Raw genomic sequence first — 12,292 nt, forward strand, 5'->3', positions numbered from 1 at the left:
TAGTGGGTTTGAGAACATACCAACTTGTGGAAATTCTCTATTCACAATGCCGGACCCAGCATTGTATCATACGAAAGGTATAATGACTGTACATCCCGAATAACATAGATCATGGTATTGCAGGAGACTGACTGTCCCGTCGGAGAACTCCCAATGATTTTGGCAAAAAATGCACAGTCGATTTTGATAGGAGATTTATTAACTGCATTGAGCGAGAGGGAAACTGGTAAAAGGTCGTCCATCGTGAAGCCAGCTTGAAGGAATTTGCTAAGTGACCACAAGTCGGACTGGACTCCAGAGTCCGCTACTGCTGTGATTGTTACGGATTGACGATTTTGTGTGGATAGTTCGAGCTGAATTGTTGGGTGGTCCTTAATAACAACTCATCTCATTCCCCTTTGTTGAAGATATGGTGGTCTAACAGCACCGACCGATTGATAGTGGATATCTGCCCAACTAGGTTGGTTTGGTCATTTGTAATAAGGTTGGCCCCAGCCACCGGTTTCGAGCTTCTTGACTTCTTCCAGCAGGTTTCGCACTGCTTATGGGGACGACGGTTCCATCCTCTGGTTTTTCGTGTGTAGAGATGGTAGGTGTTGTCACTATCGGGACATTTCACAGTTTTTGAACGGTCAGCGGCATTTGGTGAAAGACTTGGACCAGTTGGCGAGGATTATTTGATCGACGATAAGTCGACATCACGGATAACGATAGGAAAGGCGGCTTTGCATTGCGGATTTGCATTGTCAGCGATTTCTCTTGTCTCCACAAAAGCAACAACTTGGGGGTCGGCTTGATCTGAATCCCATCCGAACTCAGGGCTTCACGGCGAATGTCGATATCGACCACATTTGTTGCCGACACTAGTCCAAACTTTGTTTTTCCAAGCTACATTGCTGTGTCACAACTAAGACTTGACATAGTAATCTTTTCAAATAAGCTTAAACGACTTGTAATTATCGAACTCACTTGCCCTTGCGAAGAAAATACAAACTATTGGCACTCCACCAAAGTCGCTAAATATTCTTGCTTGGTTAACGTAATTCTATCCAGTGGTTGGCAAGTTGATTTCTTTGCTGTAGAAGTAGGGGCAAGAGGCTATTGCGCGAGAACAACCATGTCGTGTCTGAAAAGGCTGGGTTTTTCCAACAAAATGGCATATTCCACCTCAAAAAACCTTAGTAAAATCAGTATGACAACTTTCTCTGTATGGATTGCTCGGGAGTCAAGAGACTCGTCTCAAGACTCCTTAATTAAGGCACCCGGAACGAGGAAGACTTTTCCAAGTAATCCAGCTCCAGTAAAAGAAATGCCCAAGGGTTGCTTTGCAGGTCCACGAACTGCGGCCTCTAAAAATCAACCGTAACAAAATTAGTGCCAAAACAAAGTCAAATTTTATAAATGCAGGCAATACGTGCTATGCCATTGTTTTTTTGAAAGCATTAAGTACTATTCCATCCCTATGGTCCCAGAGTGCTTGAGATCCCGCTTGTCACCAAGTATGAAGGCGATTGCCATTAACATGACCATGCTAAACCGTTCTTTGACCCCCGTTGATTCTTCAAACTTTCTCAAGGCCCTGGAACGTAAGATACACTCTTCTGGAAATTCAACTTTCCAATACAATTCTCAGCAAGATGTAGCAGAGATGTTACTTCTTGTCTTTGATGAATTGAAAGGGTACTCAGTAATTTGCGTCTCAGAAGATGTCGACAGAAGTATCGGTGTCAGTTAGCTGTAACACCTGTCTCTGTTCTGTTGTTGTTGTTGAAAGTCAAGACATCCTAACACTGTCACCGTCTTCCAGTGTCCAATTGTCAGTTAGTACATTTTTAGGTTCTGAAAATCTGGAGAATAAAAATGAATGGTTTTGCCCACAATGTTCCCGGCACCAAGAGAGCACTAGGGAAACAAGGATTACGAGGAATAGCGAAATTTTAATGAAATTTTGCAAGAGATGGAGAACATCTGGTTAAGGACAATAAATTTCTTGAAAGTTTTTCCTCTTATAATCCTTATCTCAATATCCCAATATCTAGTGACTCTGACACATCTTTTACTCAAAAGTATGATTTGATAGCTGCGATAAATCACTTTGGAACATTGAATGCAGGCCACTATTGGGCCCATATCAAAGATCGGACCACAAACTCTTGGTACCTCTGCAATGATAAGGCAATAAGCAAAGTTGATCCAACAGTTGATTCAACAGCACTACATCATGTTTTCTTTTATACCCGCTGCTAGTTTTTTTTTCCTCTTTTTAAAATAATCCAAGCGGTTTTGTATTACCCCAGCTGGTTCTTACAAGCCAGTTTACAGTATATGCCCAGAGTATAAAGTGTTCAGCTCACTCTTCTCTGGTAACTTATAAGAAGCTTAGCAAGAGGGTTTGCTTTTAGCTTGTCTTTGGGTGTAACGACCCCACTTTTTACCCCAGTTCAGTAAGGTGCCAAAGTTTACTAACTTCAAGCTTGACAACCCTGCTGTCCTTAGTCAAAATATCGACAGGCTGGTCCTGTTGACAACCTCCTGTGTAAGGCTGAGTGTTGGGGCCCTGTAACACATGTGGAAAGCTACAGCCAAAGTCACAAGTTCTGGCGCACAGAAGGGTCCGAATCCCAGTTTTGACAACCACCGTCCCTGTAGACGAAATACTTAAGTGCAGCTTGCTGTATTGTAAACCTTTTTCATTAAGCAGCGCGTCACGAATTACTTCGTCAGTATAGTAAACGTTACCATGGATGTGATTATTGCAATTTGTACAAGTCGTGTCGAAAGATTTACCCTGTACTCCGGCTGAGAAGGTACAAAACGGCTCATCAGGGTCCTGTTTCGTAGCAAATAGTTCAGAACGAAGGACTCCAAGAGCAACATGAACTACAGCAACCGATTTAAGGATTGTCATAGCATCAGGCAAGGATTTCGTGGCAATCATTGGATCTGCACGAAGTATAATGTTCCCCAACTTTTCAGATGTGTATTCCGGAAGCTGCCCCGAGGCTGTAGCGTCTCTTATTCCGGATCCAACGCGAAATGTTTCCCAACGACGAATGAATGCATTCCAATCTTCATTGGTGGAGTGTAGCAGGAGCTTTGGACGTCCAATTTTCGGACCCCTCACAGGGGGACGGCCGTGTGCTGGGGCTGAGACATGCAAGTGTGAATGTACATTGAGAATAGTTGCAGCTCCTACCACATCGACGTCCTGGGTTTCGAAATCACAGCCCGGGATTGGGCATGTCAGCATCGTCATGATTAGAAGAAAACCAGTTTGTCACAAGAGCAATAAAACCAGATTTTCACAAGATCAATAAAACCAGATTGTCATAAGACCAAAACATGGATAAAAACCATTAAATTATTATTTAACCTGTTCGCAGACCTCTTTTGAGGTGACTCAGCTAGACATTTTGGGTACCTTGCTTCAGGAATGAGTCGAAACCCTTGTACCCTTTACAGAAGTCCTGTCCTACTCTCTCTGTCTGTTTGTTTGTTTAATTTTTGTGCCAAATATGTCCTTGGAAAAAAGAAGAATTGTGTTCCTTTATATGAGCTTATTCTTTAGAGGAGCAAAACCACTAGAATTTAAATTTTAAGACTTAAGTGGTCGAGTTTATCATTGTACGTGCACTTTGTAATTTTCATTCTTCATATGAATGTTTTGGTTTAAACGAAAAGAACATAACGTGTCCATTAGTTCATTGTCCAACAACAGTGTGCCATCTCCCCAATTTTTCTCACATGGCTTGGGTTAACCCGGGGATATGGTAACATTCACTCGCCCATGTTGAATCGCCGTCAGTATAGCTCTCCTGCACAGAGTACGAGAGATATAACCACTTTTGCTGTTTAGCTTATATAAATTAAATAGACTGTTATTAATACGAAACGGGAACATAGTGATAGCAACGTTAGTGAATAGCTACGTTCACCTGATTAGTTAAAACTTTATAAAGAGCTGTTATAACCATTTTAGAGCTAAGAGAAGAAGATAGAGAGAAGTAGAAGATAAAAGAAGAAGCGCAAGAGTGTGAATGGATAAACGTTAGGAATCTATGGCATCAATATGGTGTTTTCGCGTTGGATTAAATGCTAATTAACAAATAATTAGTTCAATTTTGGTGTATAAATACAGGCGCGGCTCTAGCCAATTTTTTTACTATGTCAGAGCTTTGAATATAGAAAACAAAAAACAATGAAAGGGGGTCTTAGCGTGTTATACGCCATTGCTTCAGAAGCTTCGCTACTAAAATGAGTTTTACGTACCCTAATCTGCCAAGTTGTTTTCCTCAACAAGGTCGTGACACAAATAAAAATATCAAGCCGTATCGTTTAGTTTTATTTACGTCTTAGTAATACATTTTCCTCCTAAAAAATTTTCTTGAACATTTTAGTTTCTTCAGCATCTTTCTAGTTGCTGTACCTAAAAAGTATAAAATACATTTTTGAGTGCTGAAAATGTTTGCTGCATTTTCTATACAGAAATGCAAAATCAGCGATCAAACAACCCTAACGGTTGATGGCATTGGTTATGGCACTGGTTTCCAAACCAATCAGCTTGATTTTTCGAGAATTTAAACCAATCAGGATATTTTAAAATCATAAACTTTTTTAATTGACATGTGAGGCGAAGAAACTTTTTTAATAACTAAAGTCAATTTTATTTTAAAAATAAAATCACTAAAAAGCTTATAGAAAAAGCTAACAAAAACGAACGATACCGTTCGGTATAGAAGAAATTGGAAAAACTCAACGAAATTTCCCTCTTCCCCGCCGTCATCAAAAATATCATTAAGGGAAAAATTAAGAGTTTAGTTTACTAGACTTTTTTATAAGATAAACGCTAGAAATTATCTAAACACAAAATGTAGCAACCTGAAACCACATACAGCTAAATTCACCAGAAAATTTACTGAAAATAGCTCTTCTCAGGCCAATATTTTGCATGTTTTGATTTGCTAATATTATGAACAAAAGATTCTAGCCATAATAAGAAATAAGGAGAAACACATAGCTTAGCTATTATAGAAACAAACTAACCATAAAGTAAAGCTACTGTGCAGCGATCCTTGTTTGTTGTTACATGGGCAGGAAGATAGTTCTCTGCAGGTTAAATATCTTTGGATTAAACAAATATCAACTTGCTTTTGTAGTGCGTCAGGAAATGATAATATCATAAGAAGCATAGCAAGGGGGTTCGACTATATCTTTCTTTTGGTGCGACGACCCCACTTTTTACCCCAGTCCAGTAGGGAGGTCAAGTTTGCTCACTTGGTCTGCAGGGTTAATGATCCTGCTGTACCCATAGTTATTCTTGTAAGAAGCTCTGCAAGGGGATGTGAAATTTCTCTTTCATGTCTTCGTGGTTTTACGCCCACGCATATCACCCCAGTAACTTCAGGCTGGTCCTGACCAAGGCTGGTCCTAAGCATCAATCACCTGTGTAAGGCTGCGTTTTGGGATCCCGTAACACGTGTAAAGCTACTGCCAGGTTCACAAGTCCTGGCGCATAGGTAGTTGTTTGCCTCCTTTTTATAGTTTTTATTTATTTGTGTATATATGCGTTTTATGTCAATATATGTTGTTTTTTTTGTTTTGTTGCAATATTTGTATTGTCCAGAGGGTTGCTTTTTTTCAGTTAACTTGGTTGTACAGACCATCCTTGTAAAAGGGAGATCTTGCTTTGCATAGAGATCTTTAGAGGGTTTAACCTCTACCACTTAAATTAAGAGTCATTTGACTAGTCGAATCACTACAGCTTGCTGTTTTGTTTTCTCATAATCATAGAATTACCTTAAGGGAACTTATTTTGGCGGGAACTAATTTTGGCGGACGAAGGAAATCTAAAAAAAATTTAATTTTGGCGGGAACTAATTTTGGCGGATCAACGAAATTTTTAATTTTGGCGGGAACTTATTTTGGCGGGTGGCGGTTTTTTTTAATTTTGGCGGGAACTTATTTTGGCGGGTCAGCGGATTTTTTAATTTTGGCGGGAACTAATTTTGGCGAGTGAAGGATTTTTTCAAATTTCAACGAAAATTTTCTTTGGTAAAGATGTAGAAATAAGCATTACAAAGCAAAGAATTTTAAAACAAATACTAAAAATCTACTCTTCTTCATCGTCTATGATAATGTCAAATGCATTCCGACTAAAGTCTATGTCATCCTCGTCACGCGTGTACTCCTCTTCTTTGTCATCGTCATTTTCGACTCGCACGTTGATGAAGCTATCCTTTAATAAATCTGGCGCATTGATTATGTCGGTTATGGGCTGAGTAATTACACTATTGCTTTCTGGCAGCGGTGATAGATCTTGAAAAGGGTCAAGGGATTCAAGTGAAGTGGATCCCATGCGAACTGCGTCGTAAATTCCAGATGCTTTCCACCCATTCAAAACGACTTCACGGCCATCTGCCGAAGTGATATGGTTATAAAACTGGAGGAGCCAACTTGCATGAAGAGGCTTGATGGTGGTCAGCTTTAATTGAATATTTATATCTTCGATCTTTTTGTTAAGGGATAGCTCTTTCTCGATCTGTTTTGAATACCATTCAGTGAACAAATTTCTCATGAATTGCTTGCAATGATTATTCACAGTAAGATCCAAGGGCTGGAATATATGTGTCATGTTACTTGGAACCAAAACCAGGAAGATGTTGTTCTTCTTCAGCAATTCGGTAACTTCCTCAGTAATTTGTCCTCGAAAGACATCGAATATTAGAAGAGCAGCTTGCTTTGGGTTATTTAACTTCTTCCTCTGGTCTTCAACGTGCTTTAGAACGATCTCTTTGATGACTTTGATGGATTCTTGTGTATTGCTGTAGTGTTTGGGATTAACGCTTAGTGAGAACGATTCGGGGAATTCAAACTTTGGGAGGCTTTGATTTGTTTTCCCCCCATATATCAGTTGCATTGGCAGAAAAGAACCATCAAGCGTAATAATAAAGGTACCAGTAAGGCATCTTTTGTCGGAAGATCCAACGATAGGGACGGACGATGAACCCTTTTTCGCCATGGTGTGATTCATTCTTGGAACAAACTTAAGAGGTGTCTGGTCCAGATTCATAACAAGTTGGTGAGGGATGCTGTGTTGTTCGATGGTCGAAACAATATCGTGAAGAAATAGTAATTCGCACTCCTTTTTGGCTCCTTCAGTGATTTCAACTTTGGAGGTCGTTTTCATTCTTTTCTTGAAACCCATTCTCTTGAAGAGGCTTTTTGCCCAACTGTTATCAATTTTAATATGCCCCAACTCAAATTGAGGGTTTCGTGATATTAGAGCTTTCGCTGCAGCGGTTGCAACTGTTCTTGAAACAACACCTCCTCGATTTCTCAGTGCAATTAAAAATCTTTGTACCATCTCATCTAGACTGCCAAGGAACAGAGGTCTACCGCGTTTCAAAGGAACAAATTTGGTTACCACGCTACGTTTTTCTCGGGTTGAATCTTTCAGCTCTTTTTTGTAAAGATTGCCAAATCTTCGAGCTGTACTCTCACTTAACGGCCTGTCTTTGGTTTGAAACTTTGTGATTGCAGCCGCACCACCATGAATCGCAACATATTTTCCGATATCAAATCTTTCTTTTTCTGACCAACGGTTGTATGATTTTTTGCCACTGGATTTAACATTTTCAGTCGCGTCTGTAACAGCTTCGTAGTCTAACGAACCAAGGGATGATTCTTGCTGGAAGTCAGTTGGTTGTGGGCCTAAAATGAATAAAACGAACCACTATGTAATTGCGAATTTTGACCAAAAATTAAAAATTTTCAAACAAAGAAAGAAACTTCTTCGCAGGTAGGTATAACAAAAAAAAACATCAAAGAGAAATACTTACTTTGTTCCCTAGAACTGTTTGAAGGTGTTTCGTCTGAAGTTTTTTCCTTTTCAGCGGCCCTTTGTTGAGCTTCTTTCTCTTGTAATTTAGCTAACTTCCTGATGTAAGACATTTTGAAAGCCGGGAGATAAAAAAGGAAACGTAAGTTATCTGTATCCTGTATATTTACTCGAACATAAACATTCCATTCACTTGGCCTATATTTACACTAAAAATCGAACAAAAACATTCTTTTTTTCTTGGCTAAGGCCCGTTTAGACTACCCAATCGAACAAAAACATTCTTTTTTTCTTCGCTAAGGCCCGTTTAGACTAACCAATCGAACAAAAACATTCTATTTAATTGGGAAAGTTCGGTCTACACTGACAAATAGAACAAAAACGTTCTATTTTCATGCTAGGCAATTAAAAAATCGATCGATTGACATTTTTGTTTTTCATCAGAGCTAGAAAAGAAAAGACGTCCATATGGCTTACAACAAGACGTTCGAGTTTACAGCTGCTGTCAGAGGATTCCATTATTATAAAACTTATTGGAAACCTGAGGAAAATCAATCACTGGACTGCTTTCATGAGAACAACAATGTTTTCGATAGATTTGCAATCAAAGTTTGTGAATTCGGAAATGACAAACCAGTTGGCCATTTACCCAAAGAAATCTCAAGGGTTACAAAATTTCTTCTGGACAGAGGAGCGTCTATGAAATCCACGTTGACAAGTGTACACTATCGAAGATCACCTCTCGTTCAAGGAGGCTTGGAGATCCCCTGTAAAATAACTGTTACTTTACCAGGGACAGTAAACAATCTTTTGGTTCTTGCAAGATACCAACAACTTGTAGAAGCCTTGTATACAGAGCCGAAAGAGGAATTGATTCTTGGTTCGTTCTTACATATTGCAGTTATTTTAGATGTCGTGGTTCCAACCGAAGAGAGACCAAAGCGTAAAAAAAATACAGCCAAAAGCCAAAGCAAAGAGACGAAAAAGCAAAAAGATATTCGAAACTTTTTTGGAAACACCTCAGCTGCACCAGCCCCAAAAAGGCAAAAAGTTAACAACAAACCTAAAAAGTCGTCACCATCGTCAAGCAAGGACTTAGAAATCATAAATATTGATTAAAAATTATCTTGTATTAGAGGTTTATTATGACATAATATTTCTAGCGCAAAGGTATATTTCTAAAAGATATAAAAAATTGAAAAAAAGTTGATTTTTGTCGATTTTTTAAGGGGAACTTATTTTGGCGGATCAACGAAATTTTTAATTTTGGCGGGAACTTATTTTGGCGGGTGGCGATTTTTTTTAATTTTGGCGGGAACTAATTTTGGCGGGTGAGTAAAATATTTAATTTTGGCGGGAACTAATTTTGGCGGATTTTGCCCCAATCCGCCAAATCCGCCAAAATTAGTTCCCGCCAAAATAAGTTCCCTTAAGGTACATTTAAGTCCCTCTAGCAATTCGGCATAAATTTTATGTATCTAATCAGAATTTTCTCATTCGAAAACCAACTTCACATGCTCTCGCAAGCTATTGCAACCCATGTTAATAACGGAAAGATCCCTTCGAACATGTGCGACCGATATTTATACAAAACGCCTATAATCTTTATTAATACGTAGGACAGGGTTTCTGTGCTATGAAGTCTAGTTGCACGGTCAAACCCTTACGAAGAACATACCAAAGTTAAGTGTTCATGTCTAAGGTCAGAAAGCTTTTCTGTTTCCAGGTTTGCTGCTTTTCATTCTTCGTCACAACCATTCTAAAGGTTTGGTTCCAAGTCTACCTTTTTTAGCCCTGGGCTTTGTGTCAGTAGGTAAAAGCAACAACGATACGATTTGTAGTGGTCGACTCTTCTTTTTCCAATGTTTAACAAAAGTTTGAGGTTTTGGGGAATGGTGTCAATGAATGTGGCTGGTGTCTTGCAGGAGGCAGGGGATGCTTACTCAAGGGCCCGCACCAGATCCCAAGCACGAGTGAATTTCGCCAATCCTCATGTTTCCACATTCATAGGTGTTTGTTTCGGTACAGCCGAAATCCATTAGCTTTTCGGTCATCCCTGTAAAGGGGAGAATACAGAAGTTCTCCAGTTGTTTCTTATTCTTTGGAGAGAAACCTCCTTTTTTTATTAACATCTCTGTCTTAAAAGGCTATTTTAATGGGAGAAATTACGTGAGACAAATTTGCGCGAATTTTGCGAATTTGCCCAAAGTTCGCGAAAATAAATTAAAAAACAACCAATTATTGGCATTCGCGAAAATAAATCCCCTAAACCTTTATCAATTTGGCCATTCCCGAAAATAAATCTCGTAATTTTTTTTCAATAAAATGATAAAAAATGAAAAATATTTCAAAAATTTTCAGATTAAAGAAAGTTCACGTTTCATATAACGTAGGCTTACGGGGATATATGCTCTAAAAGATTTCGAATTGATGAAGTCGTAGAAGTTCAGAGGTACGTGTCAAGCGGAAGAAAAATATTTCGAATAATTATTGTATACATGTATGTATTTTTGGATCAACAAAATCAATAAAAATGTTTTTCTCCTTCGAAGAAAAACTGCTTTGTTGCTTGCTTGCTGCTTGTCGAAACATATTTCGAATGTCCAACGTTTTTTCTTTTTTTTTTTCACGACTTTCAATTTTGGTTCGTGCGCTTGCGTCTTAGTAGCACTTCTTTCTGCGGGCTGTTAAAAAAGAGTCATTTCATCAGCAAGAATCGAACCAAGGATTTGCGCTCCCTCCTTGCACGAGTGGAGATCTTCTGTAATGCGTTTCAAAACGAATAGCAGTAATATCGGCACCTCTTTCCATTGAAAACTTCGTCACCCTAGTGAGCTCTCGCGGTAGATGACAGACTGTGTTACCTTCTCTGTTGCATGTTCTGATTGCAAATACGTCAAAAGGATTGTTCAACGTTGGCTTCATAATAAAGGCAACATAAGCCATGCGAATTCTATTATCCAGATATTGTCACCTCCTCCCCCTTCAGACTTTGGTTACAATTGCCATCAGAATTGACCTCTTCCCCGCCGCATGTCAAGTCAATATCTTTAATCATGCCACACATAAATCAGTGTAACTCACCAATACACCCCTCAAAGTTTCTGCGAGCTTTTCAAAGTAGTAGGCGTGTACATATCCGGGAATATTTTACAGTCATTGATAAGCTTGTATATATAGGCTGATCACAACAACATTGTGCAAGTCCTGACATTTATATATATTTTAAAGAGCAGAAAGACCAATACCGCCTATGTACAACTCAATAACAACATGTCTCAGTACATTTTTACAACCACAGTAACTCCTGGCCAGCAATAAGTGGTTTTGTCTTTTAATAACAGGTACCACTTAGTTGCAACCATCAACCAATCAGGTACTACTGGCCACTTGTTAGGGCACCTGCCTCTAGTGTGACGACTGCTTAAATAGCTGTTATGCACCTGAAAAATTCGACTGAAATCATAATGGTCCGTGATTTTACTTGCAATTATCTTACCCCTTAATAAGTTTAATACCAAAAAAGAATCGTTTTTGAGGAACTTTGTGATCTTTGTGGTAATTTATTTATTTTCCTTTTGCTACTTACAAGGAAAGGATGTGTCGTTCCATTGGGAAATTTGTTGGAATTTATGCTTGTTTGTTCCATTTCAATTCTTTTATATATCATAATGGTAAATTATGCGAATTGATTATCGTAATGAATAGATGCTTTATGTGTGGAATACTCTGAAACCTAATTGACATTGTGCCATTGAAAGAGATTTCATTCTTGCTCTTACTTTAACTCTACTATAGAGAGCGTATTTTATTATAAAAAGGAATTGTTTTATGAGAAGTTTTGCAACTAATACTTTGTACTAGTCGTTACCCGTGGAAAAATCAACGGAGTCGTCCGTCTTTAAACTACATGCTGTTTGGTGTGCTAGTTGCACGACACTTTTCTTATGCACAGACAGACAAAATATAGAGAAAAGAAGTAAAATATAAAAGTAGGTTTATCAAACTTAACCTTTATAATAATTATGATTCATTTCTATTAGGAAGAAATGAATGCCTTATTTGTTTACCTTATTTATTTTTCCTTTGTTAAACTGCTCTAGTTGAAAAGAAGGTGGTGTAGTGCGGTTCTCATCCCGTTTCATGCCTAAAACATTTTGCCTGTAGCAACGTACGTACCTCCCGTATTACTGCTTAACCTAGTACCATTTCCATACTTTTTTACTTTAATAGAAAAGTGAAATGTCGTAAACATTTTTAATTAAGTGCTATTATTAACCATCGGGGCAACCTAAATAATGACCACCACACAACCATTTTCTTTGACCAAAAGGTTTTCAGGTGGACATATTGCGACGATAGAGCAGGGTTTTTCTGTCATGACTGCCTTAACAGCTACGAGTCATACGTTTTCTTTTTAAAAGAGTTGATGTAAGAGTATTTAAACCGGAATGA

General features: G+C 38.6%; 3 protein-coding genes across 3 annotated transcripts; 2 read left to right on the forward strand and 1 right to left on the reverse strand.

The window, feature by feature from the left end:
• The first annotated feature begins 832 nt into the window (after positions 1-832).
• LOC130649438 (uncharacterized) lies at positions 833-1,366 on the forward strand. The gene has a single exon (XM_057455751.1). It carries the CDS (start codon positions 833-835, stop codon positions 1,364-1,366), a length of 534 nt encoding a protein of 177 aa, XP_057311734.1.
• Positions 1,367-5,856: 4,490 nt separating this feature from the next.
• LOC130638350 (uncharacterized) lies at positions 5,857-7,974 on the reverse strand. Its single transcript, XM_057446997.1, has 2 exons — positions 7,839-7,974; positions 5,857-7,710 (listed from the first exon to the last, which is right to left on the reverse strand). Exons 1-2 carry the CDS (start codon positions 7,948-7,950, stop codon positions 6,110-6,112), a joined length of 1,713 nt encoding a protein of 570 aa, XP_057302980.1. The 5' UTR covers positions 7,951-7,974; the 3' UTR covers positions 5,857-6,109.
• Positions 6,103-11,972, forward strand: LOC130638366 (uncharacterized). Its single transcript, XM_057446998.1, has 2 exons — positions 6,103-7,979; positions 8,282-11,972. Exon 2 carries the CDS (start codon positions 8,306-8,308, stop codon positions 8,954-8,956), a length of 651 nt encoding a protein of 216 aa, XP_057302981.1. The 5' UTR covers positions 6,103-7,979; positions 8,282-8,305; the 3' UTR covers positions 8,957-11,972.
• Positions 11,973-12,292: the final 320 nt, after the last annotated feature.

The sequence above is a fragment of the Hydractinia symbiolongicarpus genome, chromosome 1, assembly GCF_029227915.1.
Source record: "Hydractinia symbiolongicarpus strain clone_291-10 chromosome 1, HSymV2.1, whole genome shotgun sequence".
Taxonomy (NCBI): Eukaryota; Metazoa; Cnidaria; class Hydrozoa; order Anthoathecata; family Hydractiniidae; genus Hydractinia; species Hydractinia symbiolongicarpus.